At 44.7% G+C, this 17,930-nt stretch overlaps 1 protein-coding gene across 1 annotated transcript in view; it reads left to right on the top strand.

The window, feature by feature from the left end:
* The first annotated feature begins 8,252 nt into the window (after positions 1-8,252).
* The window catches only part of Klhdc1 (kelch domain containing 1), a 37,257-nt gene continuing 27,579 nt past the window's right edge, over positions 8,253-17,930 (top strand). Inside the window, 1 exon segment of the mRNA XM_038336997.1 lies at positions 8,253-8,383. Within this exon segment, the coding sequence (XP_038192925.1) occupies positions 8,288-8,383 (96 nt within the window). The 5' untranslated portion in view covers positions 8,253-8,287.

The raw sequence follows: 17,930 nt of genomic DNA, 5'->3' as shown, positions 1-17,930 counted from the left end.
GCTGTTTGTCCCTTTACAACGCAAAGACTGGAGAATCTCAGATCCTAACCCTGAAGCAGAAACCCACCGGCGCGCCCACCTTGCCTGGGGAGTGACGCAAGAGTGATCTAAGTGGGAACAAGCTTCCTTTATCCGAAGTGCATTTCTGAACACTCAGCGCTCTCACATTCGGGCTTCTCTCTGACCCTAGCCAAGCTACCCGCACCCAGGATCTTTCCTTCCAAGGCTGTGAAAGGTGTAGGACCACCTTTCAGGTTTCACCTTACAGGTTCTACCCAAGCCCTGGAAAATAGTGTGTCTTCACTGTTTCCTCCAGCAGGTACTCTCTCCATCACTCCCATCCAACCAGCATTTTAGCTGGTATTAATTGATGTCTTTCACACATTAATTAGCAGTGTCCCACTTCTTCCACTGTAGGCTTTTTTTTTTAACATATGGAGAAACAAATAATTATAAATGACTTACTTGAGACTAAGGAAGGTGCATTCGGTAGGCCACATTTTAAAATGTTTGCTCTTGCTGAGTGTGGCAGCACATGCCTTTAATGCCAGGACTCAGAGGACAGAAACAGGCAAATCTCTTGTGAGCTCCGGGACAACTTGTTCTACATAGTGAGTTCCAGACCAAGTGGTGCACAGTGAGACCTTAAATAAAAATTAAAACACAAATAATAAAATGCTTTTCCAGTGAGCTGAAAAAAAAAACATGGAGTGCTTACAAGTGAGCCTGCAACTTTATGGGACACAAGGAAGCGCTGGGCATGATGTCACAGGTCTGTAATCCCAGCACTAAGATGGGGGAGATGCAAGGATGTCACAGCAAGTTCAAGGCAAGCCTGGGATACATGAGACTTAGTGGGAGGGAGACAAATAAGCAAAAATCATGAAAATGAGGCAGGTGGGGGTAGCGCACACCGTTAATCCCAGACATCAGGAGGCAGAGGCAGGCAGATCTCTGTGAGTTCGCAGGCCAGCCTGGTGTACATAGTAAATTCTAGGACAGGCTCCAAAGCTACACAGAGAAAGCCTGTTTCGAAAAACAAAACATGAAAATGATTTTTCTTTCTTTCTTTCTTTTTTGTTTTTTCGAGACAGGGTTTCTCTGTAGCTTTGGAGTCTGTCTTGCAACTAGCTCTTGTAGATCACGCTGGCCTTGAACTCACAGAGAAGTGCCTGCCTCTGCCTCCTGATTGCTGGAATTAAAGGTGTGTGCCACTACCACTCAGCTGAAAATGATTTTTTTATTGGTTTTTATTGAGCTCTACATTTTTCTCTGCTCCTGTCCCTACCTCTCCTCTCCCCTTCAACCCTCTCTCACACGGTCCCCATGCTCCCAATTTACTCAGGAGATCTTGTCTTTTTCTACTTCCCATATAGGTTAGATCCACGTATGTCTCTTTTAGGGTCCTCATTGTTGTCTAGGTTGTCTGGGATTGTGATTTGTAGGCTGGTTTTCTTTGCTTTATGTTGAAAAACCACTTAAGAGTGAGTACATATGATAATTGTCTTTCTGGGTCTGGGTTACCTCACTCAATATGATGTTTTCTAGCTCCATTCATTTGCCTGCAAATTTCAAGATGTCATTATTTTTTTTCTGCTGTGTAGTAATCCATTGTGTAAATGTACCACATTTTCCTTATCCATTCTTTGGTTGAGGGTCTGGTTATGACAAACAATGCTGCTATGAGAACATAGCTGAGCACATGTCCTTGTAGCACAATTGAGCACATATTATAACTGTAATTCTTGCTCGATTCGTGTTTTGACATATGTAATTTTACTATGTTAAAGTTAAAACTTTCCTTTTTTAGATTTATTATATGTAAAATATGTACTGTGTGCTATAAGAGGGTACCAGATCTCATTACAGATGGTTGTGAGCCCTAGATGTTTGTGAGCCAACATGTGGTTGCTGGGATTTGAACTCAGGACCTCTGAAAGAGCAGCCAGTGCTCTTAACCTCTGAGCTATCTCTCCAGCCAAAAAGTTTTCCTTTTTTATTTAAACAGAAAAGGGGAAATGGTGTGGGAGGTCCTTCTGTATATGTGTTGCTTTATTGGTTAATGAATAAAGAAGCTTCCTTGGCATGTGATAGGGCAGAGTAGAGCTAGGTGGGGAAAACTAAACTGAATGCTGGGAGAAAGAAGGCAAAGTCAAGGAGAAGCCATGGAGCAACCAGAGGAGAAAGAGGCGCTGTCAGATGGAACCTTGCCGGCAGGCCACAAGCCTCATGGTAAAATATAAAATAATAGAAATGGATTAACCAAAGACATAAAAACTAGCTAGCAATATACTTAAGTGACTGGCCAAACAGTATTGCAAATAATATGGTTTCTGTGTAATTATTTTGGGGCTGAGCAGCAGGGAATGAACTAACAGCCTCCTACAACACTCCAGAGAATTGACAGTGACAGGGGCACTCATTTCACAAATACTGGTGTGCAGAACAGGCCTGGGGACAACCAGCTCCAATGGCACTTCCACCTACCTTACAGCCCTACAGGGCCTAGGTAAACTGAAAATAAAAATGTGTTGCTAAAACAGCAGGTTAAAAAAAATTGATCAAGATACCCTGCAAGGGTAGGGCACTCTCACAAGTCGTAGATAATAAACAAAGGAAAATAGCAGGGTTAGTCCTGGCTTACCACCTTATGAGTTGTATGCCAAGGAGGCACCTGAAGTTCCCCAAACAGTATGGACTGTTGCCACTGCTATTGGTTGCTCACCGTAATTAGATAGTGTGAGGACTATACTTGCTTGTCAATGTGACCACGTCTGAGATTAACTAAAATTCAAAAATGGAGGGCACCTGTGAGGGGCTTTTTTTAAAATCTCAGTTTGAAGTAGGTAGATCCACTTCTAACCTGGATTCTGAGGCGAGATGACACATCTTTAATCTGGCCGCACCTTCTGCTGGAAGCCTATATGAGGACAAGGAAGAAGGAAGCTTTTGATCTTTGTCATTTGGAGCCTTTGACAGCCCCCCCCCCATAGGGGAATCACAGAGGAGACCTTTGGGATTTCAGAGCAAGTCTCTATCATCATCTGCAGACAACTATTCTCCCTTTGAAAGACAGAACTTGGCCTGCTATTGGGCTTCAGTGGAAACTGAAGTTTGACAATAGTCCACCAAGCTACCGTGTGCACTGAGCCCATCATGAGCTCTGTGTTATCAGTCCACCAAGTCGTAAAGTAGGACATGCACAGCAGCTGTCTATCATCAGATGCAAGTGGTACATATGAAATCATGCAGGATCCGGCGGTTATATACCTGAGCAGGTCCTGGAGGCACAAGCAGTTACATGAAAAAGTTGCCCCATGGGCTGCAGAGATGGCTCAGTGGTTAAGAGCATTGCCTGCTCTTCCAAAGGTCCTGAGTTCAATTCCCAGCAACCACATGGTGGCTCACAACCATCTGTAATGAGGTCTGGTGCCTTCTTCTGGACTGCAGGCATACAAACAGACAGAATACTGTATACATAATAAATAAATAAATAAATAAATAAATATTTTTTTAAAAAAAGAAAAAGAAAAAGAAAAAGTTGCCCCAATGTCTCCCATTACAGTGCCTTCTGCTGCCTGGTATACACCTATGGCTTCACGGGCTATTCCCTAGGATCAACTGATTGAGGAAGTCTAGGGCCTGGTTTACTGATGGTTCTATACATTATGCAGGCACCACCCAGAGGTGGACAACTGCAATATTACAGCCCTTTCCTGGGACAACCCTGGAGATAGCAGTGTAGGAAAATCTTCACAATGAACAGAACTTCAGGCAGTATATACGGTATTACTGTTTGTTCAGAAGGAGAAGTGGCCATATGTGCGATTATTCGTTGATTCATGGGCTGTAACCAATGGATTAGCTGGATAGTCAAGGGATTTGGAAAGATCATAATTGGAAAATTGGTGAGAAAGACATCTGGGATAGAAATACGTGGCTAGATCTCTCCAGATGGGTGAAGGATGTGAAGATGCCTGTGTGCCGTGTAAATGCTCATCAAAAGGTGACTTCAGTAGAGAAGCCAATAGTGGATGGCCCTTTCTGTGGACAGTCAGTCTCCTTCCCCAGCTATTCTGTCACTGCCCATTGGACCCATGAACAAAGGGGCCATCTTGGCAGAGATGGGCTCAGAAACATGGACTTCCACTCACCAAGGCTGACCTGGCTACAGCTCCTTCTGGGTGCTAGATTTACCAACAGCAGAGACCAACAATGAGCCTTAGATATGGGGCCATTCCTCAGGGTGACCAGTCCACAGCCACTTTCTCCATGGAAAGAGCAATGCTTTTTCCTTACTGGAGTAGACATTTATCTGGTTATGGATTTGCCTTTCCTGCACATAATGCTTCTGCCAAAACCACCATCCTCGGACTTACAGTATGCCTTATCCACAGTCAGTATTCCACACAGTACTGCTTCTGACCAAGGAAGTCACTTCACAGCCAGAGAAATCTAACGGTGGGCCCACAGTCATGGGATTCACTGGTCTTACTATGTCCCCTTCCATCCTAAGGCAGCTGGCCCGAAAGAAAAATGGGATGGCCTTTTGAAGACACAGTATGGAACCAATTAGGTGGCAGCAGCATTGAAGACTGGGGTAGAATTCTCCAGAAGGCAGCACAGGCTTTGAATCAGAGTCTAGTATATGGTAGAGTTTCTCCCATAGCCAGGATCCATGGGTCCAGAAATCAAGGGGTAGAAAGGGGAATAGTTCCACTCACTGACACTCCCAGTGACCCCCCCTAGAAAAACTTATGCTTCCTGTTTCTGCAACCTTAAGTTTTGTTGACTTAGGAGTTTTGGTTCTGGAGGAGGGAGTATACCTGCCAGAAGCCACACAAACATTCCATTGAATTGGAGGCTCAGACTTCTCTCTGGCCACTTTGGGCTTTCAATGCTCTTAAACCAGCAGTCTACGAAGGGAATAACAGTGTCAGGAGGGGCGATTGATCCAGATTACCAGGGGGAAATTGGATTACTTCTCCACAATGCAGGTAAGAAAGATTACATCTGGAGTGCAGAAGATCCTTTAAGGCATCTCTCGGTGCTACCGTGTCCTGTGATTAAAGTTAATGGGAAACTAAAACAGTCTCCTCCAGGCAGGAGAACGAAGGGCACAGACATGTGTGGAATGAAGGTATGGGCCGCTCCTCCCAGAAAAGAGTCGAGACCTGCCAAGGATGGAGGAAATACAGAATGGGTAGTAGAGGAAGGTAGGTCTAATTAAGGCCACGTGACCAGCTACAGAAACAAAGATTACTTAACATGAATGTTTCTGTTGTATTTTGGTAAGAATGCATTTATACAGATATCTGTGTTTTCTTTCTTAAATTTCTTTATCATGTGATATAATGTAAATTATGAGACTATCAATGATTATGATAATTAATATAATTAATTATGAGAATTAATAATCATAATTGAGATATTCAAAGACTGTCTCTCAAGGGACATTGCCACCTATTCTAAATTTATAATGCCTTTGTGGTTGTCTAAGGGATAACTATATATGTTAGGTGTAATTATGACCTGGTTAAATAGATAATGTGTTTATGATTGTATGTGGGATAGTTACACTTAGGTGTTATGACCTGGTTATTTTTTTCATTTGGAAATTAATCATGATATGAGGAGAGGATTGCGTGTCAGATTGGCAAGGGGTGGACTGTGACTGCTATTCTTGGTTGTCTACTGGACTACATCTGGAATTAACTAAAAAATCCAAAAGTGGAGTGCACACCTGTGAGGGATTTTTGCTTAATTTGACATTGGCAGATCCACTTTCTTTTTCTTGTAATACAGGGTTTCACTGTGTAGCCCTCGCTGTCCAGGAACTCACTCTGTAGACCAGAATGGTCTTGTACTCAGATCTGCCTGCCTCTGACTCCAGAGTGTTGGGATTAAAGGCATGTGCCACCATAGCCAGGCTTGTTAGATCCACTTCTCACATGGATTTTTGAGTCGGGAAGACATTCACTTTTAATCCAGATCTTGAGGTGGGAAGACATATTGATTAGTGCCTTTCAGAACTATGAAAGCTAGCCAGGAGGGAGGAAGGGCCAGTTCAGTCCAACATCCAAGGCATGTGGGCCACACCTTCTGCTGGAACCTTCCATAAATGAACACGGGAGAAGGAACCTTTTGCTTTTTGCCTGCTTGCCCTTTCCTTGCCAGCAAATCCATTCCTTCACTGGCACTGACGTTAGAGCCTACTTCTTCAGGATCCCAGCACCTACAGAAGACCAGCTGAGACAGTCAATCTTGTGGACTGAGCACCTGCTGGGTTCTTGGACTTCCGGTTCACAGCCAGCAATTGTTAGATTAGTCTTAAATCATTTTAATAAATCCCCTACCTATATAGAGATTCATTCTATAATTTCTGTTACTCTAGAGAGCCCTAATACAGATAGATGCCAAAGATGTCACATACCACATGCTTTGGTGAAAAGGACACAGAGAAATCGATATCGGACTGAACTGGTCCTCCTCCCTCCAGGCTAGCTTTCATAGTTCTGGAAGGCACTAATCGGGCTGCTTAGGGGAAAATTGTAACCAACGGTCCCACTTGGCTGGGGGTCCTGTAGGCTACAGTATCAACACTTCAGGCCTGATCTGCCTATTGGTGAAATTGTTACCGGTACAACCAATTATTTTCTAATTGGATTCATGGACCTCACAAGAGGGAATTGGTGGCTGGTTCTGAAAACCGGGTCAAAAGCTCATGGCTGGGGAAACCATAGACTTTCTGGAAGGCTGCTAAGTGATATGTATCTGTCTAATTGCCTTCTAAACATTTGTGTTTCTGCCCAACCATTAGTATAGCTGTCATAGTTGGTCAACGAAGTTTCTGTTACTGCAGAGACTCAATCCGTAGAAGGGTTTCTGAATGCTCAGCCCGAATGGTACATCTATACATCCTATCCAAGTCTCAGGGGACAACCTGGAAGAGGGAGGCGGATCGTAGAATGTGATCAGCACTGATTATGGGGTGGGGGAGGGGCTCCCTGCCACCAGTGGCTTTACAGACAGTTGACAGTTGTGAGGGAAGTAAGGTTCAGGAGCTCCCATCCTCCAGCTTTTGTAGGCAGTTAACAATTGCTAGGCAGAGACATTTTTCTTTATTCAGTGGTACAGGCCATGCTCTTGTAACTGTAATTAAACTCATTAGTTCATCAACTTGGACGAAATTGTTTCCTCGGTCTATTGAATAGAAGGCTGTTCCTCTCACCAGAAAAAGTTTATGCAAGGGGGGAAAGCAAGATACAGAGCCGGGAAGACAATAATGCTCTCTTCTGGGTTAAGGGGAATTGTGCCTGTGTTCAAACACATTACCACGAAGAAACACCTCAGGAGCCAATGTCTTCAACTGTGATTAGCACGAGAGTAAGTACACGTGAAGGGAAAAAAGAAAACAAACAAACAACAAAAACCATAGGCACAATCCCAGCACTCGGGAGGCAGAGGCAGGCGGATCTCTGTGAGTTCGAGGCCAGCCTGGTCTACAAGAGTTCCAGGCCAGGCTCTAAAAAAAGCTGCAGAGAAACCCTGTCTCGAAAAACAAAAAAAAAACAAAAAAAAAAAAAAAAAAAACCATAGGCACCCAGACACTACAAAAGCAAAAACCTCACACGTGACTTCCAACCTAAAAAATTATAGCCGGACGTGGTAGTGTGAGCACACTGGAGGCTGAGGCAGGAGGATTAGCGGAGCACTATCAGAACTACAAAAAAAGTCGAGAGGATGCATGTCAATGAGCTGGCCCAGGTGAGGTTCATAAGCCCAGCACGTGGCCCAAGTTCAGGAAAATAGGCAAGCTCATTTCACAAATGAACATCATGGAGCTGGAGAGCGAGGGCTGAGGGGACCCAAGTTGGATTCCCAGCACCCACATGGAGGTTCACACCCATAACTCTAGGCCCACGATGTACATGATCCACAGACATACACATAAAATAATTTTAAAAAATAAATGAACGTCACGAGAAGGAAGTGAAGAATCGGTTCCAGATGACTAAAGACCTAAGAAGTCCAGACTGTGGCTGTAGAGAGGCTCAGGCAGAGGAGCAGGATGGGTCTAAAGAGCGTTGCCGGGAGCATCCCGAATCCCCCCTCCTCCCCCGAATCTCCCTCCTCCCCGAATCTCCCCTCCCCTCTCCCCCTCCTCGCACCCGGCGGCCGCGCAGCCGCGCAGCTTTCCCGGTTCCGCCTCCGCCAATCTGGACCCTCCTCGCGTTCCGTTCGTGCGTGCGAGCGGGCGCCGAGCTGGCTGGGCCGCGGAAGGCGGATGGCTGACTCGCAGGCGTTCTGCGTGGCCGAGGAGCGCAGCGGCCACTGCGCCGTGGTGGACGGACACTTCCTCTACGTTTGGGGGGGCTACGTGGTAAGGGGAAGGGCGCGGGCGCGCCGGGGCGGCGCGGGAGCGGCGGCTGGGGGGATGACTGCCGTCACCGCGGCACCCCCAGCGGCTTTCCAGGAGGCTCGCCTGCGCAGCGCACCCCACTCGCCGCGGGGCCGCCCGTGGTCCGCCCCGGCTCCCTAAACCACCTAACTGGGGTCCCTGGGTGCGTGCCTTCTCCAGCCTCCGTGGCGCAGGACTGGAGAGGACCCCAGGACGCTGTGCTGTGTTATACTGTCTTTCTATTGCCACGGTGCGACTCAAAATACCCAAGTCACCAAGCAGTTAAATGTATCAGCTATTTTTAGTGGCATTTCTTTGCTAATTAAGTACTTATGTAGCCTCAAAAATAGATTTGTATTCGCAACACCGCACCACAGAGTTCTGTGGTTGAAAATTCGTATTGCCATGGCGGTTTGGAATGTGAGTTTGTTTTGTTTCTATGATCGGAGGATGATAGCAAGGATTATCGAGCTGGAAAAATAATTCAGGTTATACACGCCAACCCCGTTCGTTTACGGATTAGAAAATAAACCCCACGGAAGCCGTACTGCAAATAGAAGCTACATCTTCTGACTTCTCTATACCTTTATATGACAGACCTGTAACCCGAGTGACTCACAATGAAATAAAGTGCATAATGTGTGTGTTAAGAATTCTCAGGTCCAAGTGGGTTTTTGTTGTTGTTTTGTGTGTTTATTCCTAATGTAGTGCAGTATCAGAAGAAAAAAAATCAGAATTAGTTTTTGAGAGTCCCTAGGAACTCTCAATCTTAACCAATAGGATCATAGATTACGGTCTAATCTGTATAGCCGACAAGTCTCCATTTTATTTTATTTTAATATTTTTAGATTATTTTATGTACATGAATGTTTTGCCTGTATGTATGTCTTTGCGTCTTGTGTATGCTTGCTGCCCGTGTGGGTCAGAAGAGGGTGTTGGATACCCGGAACTGGCATTACAGACGGTTGTGAGCCACCATGTGGGTGCTGGGAATCTAATCCAAGGTCTCTGCAAGAGCAAGCAGTCTGTGCTCTTAATCACTGAGCCATCTTCCCAGCCCCAAGTCTCCATTTTATAAAGAAAGGCATTGACCCTTTGATGGTCATATGACCATCGAAGCCTTGTTTTATTGATTTAATTAACTGAGCGGATCTCACACTGCAGTTTACACAGGCTAGCCTAGAATTTCCCATGTAGCCCAGGTTGGCTCCAGAGTTAGGGCTAGTTTCCTGGTTTTGCCTCCCAGTGGTTCAAATTTACAGGCAGGAGTGGCCACAACTAGCTCTCCCATTGTTTTTGGCTTTGTCTGCTTTTGTTTGTTTGTTTGTTTGTTTTGTTTTGTTTTGAAACAGGTCTCGGGCACCACCCTGGAGCTCCTGATCCTTCACCTTCCACCTCCTGAGTGTTGGGATTACTAGTGGTCCTTTCCTGGCCTGGCTTCATAATACAGAATAGTGGCTGTATGCACATATTACATATACAAATGGTGGCTGTGTGCACATGAAGTTTTTAAATAATGTTTTAAAAGATCTACCACTTGGAGATATAGATGTACTAAATTTTATTTGCTGTGTTATTATCGGGTTGTTTTGATAATGGTATAAGGTAAATGGAAAAAATTAAAATAATCTTGCCAGCCAGGTTGTGTAGGAGCACACCTGTAAGGCTGAAGTTGGGAGGCAGAAGCAGGAGAAGCAGGAGCTGAAGGGCCTTCTCTGCTAGATTGTGAGTTCAAGGGTAGCCTGGACTACAAGACCTTGTCTCAAAACTAATAGCAATCTTAAATAGCTCAGCTTTGTATGGATTCACCTTAACTCCATAAATGAAATAGACCAGTGTAGAATTCTTTGACGCCATAAAGGAAATGTTGGAATGTTTTAAATTTTTATTTTACTCTTGAAAATCGTAATCAATGAGAGTCCAGTTCTTCAGAATATTCCAAAGAGCAGAGGCAGTACACACACAGCCCTGAAAAATACAGCACAGATTTAAATACTGGGTCTATACCTTTCTAAACCCCAGGAGTCATCAGCAGAGCGGTAACAGGTCAGGTATAAGTGTGTGTGGGGGGGTATTATCTCAGGTGTAAGTGGGGGGAATCAGCAGTGGGTAATGTTTCAGGTATAAGTGGGAGGGGGAAGTCATCATCAGTGCCATAACGCCTCAGGTATAAGTGGAAGGGAATAAAAGTAGGAAGCCAAAAAGACAGCATGCCTTATCTCCAGAAATGCAGGGATTCTTCCAACAACTGTCCTAGAAGGGCCTTTGGAGCAGGAGATGGCTGAAAGGTATTCCAGCAGTCGGTGGTTAGGAATATAGTTGGCGTTGTCTGTTTTATATTCCATTCAGTTTTCCTCATTAATGCAAGCAGTGCCCGTGTGGAAGTTGACAGATGCATGTCCTGAAACCGCAGATAGCTGTCTGAGGTGCTTCTTGCTTGAGTAATGAAGAGCAATGGAACTGAAGCTGGTCTCACGAGGCCAGTGCAGGTCGTGCTAGGATACTCTATTGTCCTCTGCTCCCCTGTGCCTTTCCCAATTTGTTGGCGTCCACACAGACTGCCAGTGCAGCTGGCAGGGCCGTGAAATGTGAGTGGTTCCTGAGATCGTGAAGGAAGAGTCATTGTCTGTCCATAGATGGTGTATGTGCCTCAATCAGGCACTTCTGTTTCTTAACAGGACTGAACTACTAGAAAATTTAATCTATAAATATGACAATCTTGCCTGTTATGTATAGAAGATCAGTTTAGAAAATGTTTGAGAGGGGTGAAGGAAGAGGACTTTAGTGCCAGAGACTAAAGTGTGTCTGCGCTCTAAAGCAATCAGTGCCACAGGCTGGGAGAGAGATCGCAGGAACAGTCAGGCTGTGTAAACTGGTTTTTGTTTCTAAAAGCAGCATTTTGAATCTGGGTAACTAATTATACAATAAATGCTTCTAAGACAGCTAGAGGGAAATTCCATCAGAGCCTTAGGACTGACAATTAAACAGGAAAACAGAACTTTGCTGTGGGGGAAGGAAGAGGATTATTTTAAAATCCTGGGTTGAGAAAAGAAAATCTGAGTTGGAAAGATATATAAAGAAAAAATTGGCAGTTCAAAGTTTTTAAAATAGCTTTTCTCAAAGCACTGCGAAATGAGAACCGTAATCACATGAGTAAATTCGTGTAATGTGTGTCCTACAAAAAACCAAGAGCAGTTGGCAAGCGAGTTTCAAAGTGGAGGGCGCAGGAGGTGGAGTCCTTGCCTGTGCATAGGAAGTCCTGGGTTGGGTTGGAAAGATGGCCCTGTGGTCCCCGCTGTAATCCCAGCGCTGCAGAGGTGGAGGCAGAGGGAGCAGGTGTGCAGCTCATCCTTGGCCATAGGGCGCTAATAACCAGTCTGGGCCAGAGACTCTGTCAAAGATTTGAAAAAGTAGAAATTAAATAGGAGTAAAAACACAAAGATCCATTACCTGCCTGTAGAGGAGCGTGGCCCTGGCACCACGATTTCAGAAGCTCAAGATGCCTGGTGTAAGGGGCAGTGGTACAGCTGCACCTCAGTGTCTGTCAGTCTGCAGACTTTCTGCGCTGTGGCCTCTTGTGTGTAAGACCAGACGCTGGGTCTCCAGTCTCCCTGATGACCCGTGAGCTACTTAAAAGTCATTTCTCTTACATGTTTGCCTTGTTTGAGACAGGGTTTCTTGGTAGCCATGGCTGTACTGGAACTCACTCTGTAAACCAGGCTGGCCTTGACCTCACAGAGACCACCTGCCTCTGACTACTGAATGCTGGGATTAAAGGTGTGCACTACAATGCCCAGCTAAATTTTATGGATTTTATATCACCAAGGATCACATAAAATATTGTTTAGAGATAAACACACTCACCTGCCAGATTAAGAAACCAGGCCAGGGGATCTCTGTGAGTTTGAGGCTAGCTCCAGGACAGACTCCAAAACTACAGAGAAACCCTGTCTCAAAAAAAAGAGAGAGAAAGAAAGAAAAAGAAAGAAGAAAGATGGCCCCGCAGTCCAGGGTGCTTAGTCTAAGCTTGGTTCCCTTAGTTTGCTCCCTTGAACCCACATGGTAGGAGATGGATAGCCAGTCCCCACAGGTTGTTTTCTGACCTGCATACATGTACCTTATGGGTTATGTGTACTCTCCCCACAAAAAATCCCAAATAACTATAAAGAAAATTTTTTAGAGTTATCAGTTAATCACTTTCAGCTTCTTGTTTTCTTTCTTTGTTGACCACACTGCTTCCCTCACCCGCACGCCCACAGGTTATCGCTACCTTTGTTCTTTGTTTTGTTTTATTTGCTATATAATACAGCGCGCTAATACCATGGGCAGCGTCTTAAGATAATCTGCCTCTGAATGGGAGATTCCTTCCCAGCACTTTTAGCAGAACAACCTGTAAACTACAATGTGGGAAATAAAGACTGTTGGATGTGGGGGAGAAGGAGAGCCTGTGGTTGCTCTTTATGTTTGTATATATGTGAGTATATGCACGTGAGTGCGCTTGCTCAAGAGTCCAGGAGAGAGCGTGGGTCCTCCGAGGCTGGAGTTTCAGGCAGGAGTGAGCTAGCCGGTGTGGAGCAGGGAACTGAACGTGGGTCCACCTGCAAGAGCATTCATGCTCAATCACCGAGTCATTTCTCCCATGTGGTGTTTCTTTTTTTTTTAAATTAATTCCTGTGACATTGCTCCTCTGGTGGAGTTTTATGTTTCCTTTGAATATCATTAAGCCTTGAAGCTCTTGCAGACACATTTGATGCTATATAAAACCTGCCACCAGCACTGTTATGGCCCCAGGATTCACTATTCTATTAGAACTGCTGACTCCATTCTTATTTTTTTGTTAAAATTTTATGGGGGATGCTTCTGAGTATTCAGGTCTATGTTCCATTATTGTTCCTGCTATTTTATTTTTATTTAACTACTTTTTTGGGGGGGGGAGGAATCAGGGTCTTTTTTTTTCCAGACAGGGATTCTCTGTGTAGCTTTGGCTGTCCTAGACCTGCTTTGTAGACCAGGCTAGCCTGGAACTCAGATCTGCCTGCCTCTGCCTCCTGAGTGTTGGGAGAAAAGGCATGCACCACTACCATTACCATCACCACTGGCCTTGAGTCAGGGTCTCACGCGTCCCAGGCCTGCCCTCAAGCTTGCTATATCGAGGATAACCTTGAAGCCTTGATCCTCTTGGCTATCTCTTGAGTGCTGGGATTACAGGTGTGCATGCCGTGCCCAGTTGATGTGGTTCTACGATCGACCAGGCTTTGTGTAAGCCAGGTAAGCAATACACAACTAAGCTACAGGCCCTGTGTCCTCTGTTTTAAGACTGAATGTTCTGTTTTCATAATGGTCAGAGCCCTTGATGAATACCATCTTACCAGATGATCAATATCTTGAATTTCTTCTTTGACACTTTTAAAAATAGTTTTATCATGCATATATCTGTAAACAGTATAGTATTTGATCTGAGAATTTAATTATAGTATTACTTTTCCCTTATAGGTTTATGTTTTTTTTTTTTTTTTGGTTTATATGCTTGTTTTTCGAGACAAGGTTTCTCTGTGTAGCCCTGGCTGTCCTAGAACTCACTTTGTAGACCAGACTAGCCTTGAACTCACAGAGATCCACCTGCCTCTGTATCCTGAGTGTTGGAATCAAACGCTTGTGCCACCACCTCGAGGCACATGTTTTTTAAAATCAGTTTTAATTGTTCTTTTTAAAAATTGCTATGTGTATGTATGTATATGGCTGCTGTGTGTGGGAGTAACCTACGAGGCAGAAGAGGGCGCCAGATCCCCTGAAGTAGGAAATAGCAAGTTGTGAGCCACCCAAATGCCTGACTTGCATGCTGGTATCTGAATTATAGCCCTCTGGAAGAGCAGCAGGTGCTATGTATGTATGTATGTATGTATGTATGAATTTAGAGACAGGGTTTCTCTGAGGTCCTGGCTGTCCTGGAACTCTCTCTGTAGACCAGGTTGACCTCAAACTCAAAGATCTGCCTGCCTCTGCCTCCAAGTGCTGGGATTAAACCTAGAGATTTAGCTGCCTGCTGCCATCACCACTAGCACCACCACCACCCACCCCACTCCACCCCACCCCCTCTTAGTCCTCTAGTTATTCATTCATTTCTTCATGGACCTGTGCTCTAACTTCACTAATATCATCAAATAGTTCTCAAGTACACTGCAAGCCACTCCGTTATTTGAAGTGTATCCTTGCAGTGTTGTGCTGTGTAAGCTCGCTGTTACTCAGCTGTTCCACTTTTGGTGAACGTTGTTGTTCCATCGCTATAATGAGCAGCGCCGCAGCGAGCATCCTTACATTGTCGACTACACGTGCACAGGGTGCGACTACACCTGCACAGGGTGTGCTCATTCTCTAGGGTCTGAACCAAAGAATAGAGTGTTGGGGCCACTGTCAGGCAAATTGAATTGGAGATTTCAGACTGTTGACAAATATTTGTATTAATTTGCATCTCCACCAGCCTCCTCCATTCTTCCACATCCTAAACAACATTTGCTGCATCTGCCCTTAGTTTTTCGCCAACACAGTGAGGGTGACATGGTATTTCATTGTAGTTTGGTTTTCATTGCTCAGATTATGATGGTTGTTGGTGGTGGGTGTTTTGTGTGTGTGTGTGTGGAGTGCAGGGACGTGTACTGTGGTGCATATGTGGAGGTCAAAGGACAACTGTGGAATTGGTTCTCTCCTTCCCTTTGTTTCCGCCGTGCTGCCTGCGGCTTGCTGCTGCAGATTCCAGGCGAGCTGGTGGTCGTTTCTGGGCGATTCTCTTGTCCTCTTCTGCCCCATGTTCCCAGGCTTGTGTGGTGAGTGCTTTTACCCACAGAACCGGCTTGGTGGTCCAAGGTTACTGATAAGTACCAGTTTGTTTTCATACCTTTGTGATCTATTTGTGTTTTCTCTTTGTGAAATAGTTGTCTATGGCATTTTTCTGTTGGGTTGTGTTTTTTTAAAGATTTACATGAATTCTTTAGTGTATAGTTATATGAATTGAACGATGGACCAGTGAGATGGGTCAGCAGGTGAGGGCACCTTAGTGTCACATCTGATGATCTCAGACCGATCCTGCACCCACGCTGTGGAAAGAGAGAACCAACATCCACGTGTGTCTTCTGATCTCCACACCGGTGCTGTGGTGTGCACACACTAAATGTAAAAGAAAAGGAAAAGCCCTCTCACATTGGGGAGGTGGCTTGGTTCTTAAGAGGCACTGATTGCTCTGGAGGACTGGGATTCATTTCCCAGTGCCCACAAGGTTGCTCACAATCTTCTGTAATTCCAGGCCCAAGGGATCCAACACCCTCTTCTGACCTCCTCAGTTATGTGGTGTGCAGACATACATGCAAAAAAAAAAGCACTTACACATTTAAAATTAATGCAATTTGAAAAGAAAATGTCAGTTTGGAGTTTGTTTTGACTTTCTCAATAGTCTTTCTTTGGCCAAAAGTATAACATAATATATTCTAATATAATTTGAATTCCAGCCCTTTTCTCAGTGCTCTGTGTTTTCTGTTTCTTGTGCCCATTATTATTTTCTAAACATTTTAGTTTGCCTTTCATGTTCAAATCTTTCTTTAGTTGATTTTTGCTGTTGGTCTGGTTAGTGTAAGGGATTTTGTCTCTACTACCTACCTATCTAAACTACTCAGTGTAGCACAAGTAATAAAAACCCAGAGACAGATATTGGGGTTCAAGCTGAAGATCAGAAAAGCAAAGCAACCAACGACTAGAGAGGACCTTTTACCTCAGACCAAAAGGGTGACATGCTGTCTCCACAAATCCTCAGACTCCACACTCCAGTGGTTCTTTGTCTCTTTCCCCTTTACCCTCCTCTCTTCGGTCAGCCACATGGCTCCTGTCTCCACCTCCCTAGTGATGGGATTAAAGGTGTGAGCCCCCAACACCTGGATCTGTTTCTGGATCAGTCTTGTGGTAGCCCAGGGAAGCTTTGAACTCACAGAGATCCTTCTGCCTCTGGTCTCCTAGAGTCCTGGGATTAAAGGTGTGCACCACTACCCCCCTGACCTCTAGTGACTTAAGCTTTGCATTCTGATCTTCAGGCAAGCTTTATTTATTAAAAATACAGGATAAAAATATCACTACATACATATGTCCCCTTTTCCACTCTAAAAAATTGCTGTTGGTGACTTCTTTCTCCCTTAGATAATCTCGTCAGAGGTTTATCAGCCTTTTGATAATAAGCTCAATTTACTGGATCCTCTGTGTTGGGAGCAGTGAGACCCAAGATCCGAATTTCTTGTAATCCCCCTGATCTGAGTACCTACAGCTGCTCTGAGCACGAGACCTTCAGGAGTTCCTGATGGCAGGAGAGTGGTTTCTGGTGGGGTTTGGCTTGGGCATGGCTATCTCTATATAATCTGCCCCTGAACACAATAAGAGGGGCATTCTTGGGGAATTCAAGGATGACCCGTGTCGCTGTCTGTCCTGTGTGAGGTGTGTATTTTAACCTCCAGCCCCCTTGCCCGAAGCTCGGTAACTGGGTAATAGCGCACTGAACGCAGACACGGGGGCGCGGGGCGCGGCACCTCTGGTACTTTTATTTTTTCTGTTATTAGTATTATTTTTATTACTTCTAGTATTCTGTGATTTATATAGTGGTTTTTGTTTGCTTTTTGTTTGTTTGTTTGTTTGGGGGACAGAAGTCTTACTCTGTAGGCCCAGCTGTCCTGAAAACTCGCATAATAGACCAGTGCCTGGCTTGGAACTGGTAGTCTCCTCCCTGCCTTCCACTTCCAAGTGTGGGCTGCCAGGCATTAACTCCTCCCCACCAGCTTATTCTGCTTTAGTTATTGAATTTCTTTCTTTCTTTTTTTTTTCCAAGACTGAGAATTGAACCTAGGATCTTGCTAGCAAGCTCTGTTGCTAATCTATGTCTCAAGTCTTTTTTATTTTGGGTGCCATGTGTCACACCTGGTCAGGGTGCCCTTGAACTGAACTCACTCCAAGGCCCAGGCAGGCATTGAACTATTCCGGCTCGGCTCCTTGAGTAGGCAGTTGCACACTGCCCACCAGGTCATCTCCTTCTTGAACTGCTGAAGTTGGGTTCTTAGGTTGCTCCCTTAAATTGGCTAATATACTACTTGAGGCTGTGCATTTTCTTACAAATGCTCCTTTAGCTACAAACTTTGGGTAAGCAATATTTTGTCTTTTTACAATACTAAATTTTTTAAAAATTGTACTCAAGACTGGGTTTCTCTGTCTGGTTTGTAGTCCTGACTTTCCTGGAACTCTTTCTGTAGACCAGGCTGGCTCGAACTCAGAGAGATCTGCCTGCCTCTGCCTCCCGAGTGTTGGGATTATGGGCGTGCGTCATCAGTGCTTCGCATACTTTGTATTTTTCATTATTTGTTGGACCTATAGTTTACTTAAGGAAGCATTCAGATTTTCTCTACTTAGAGCAGCATTCTTTAAATATTATTATTGTTATATATATTATTATTTATTTAATTGTTTGTCTTAGACAGGGTTTCTTTGTCTAGCCCTGGGGTGGCCT

Source organism: Arvicola amphibius, chromosome 7 (genome assembly GCF_903992535.2).
Source record: "Arvicola amphibius chromosome 7, mArvAmp1.2, whole genome shotgun sequence".
NCBI classification, from domain to species: Eukaryota; Metazoa; Chordata; class Mammalia; order Rodentia; family Cricetidae; genus Arvicola; species Arvicola amphibius.
The sequence above is the reverse complement of the archived record's forward strand: the minus strand, read 5'-3'. Positions and strand labels throughout refer to the sequence as shown.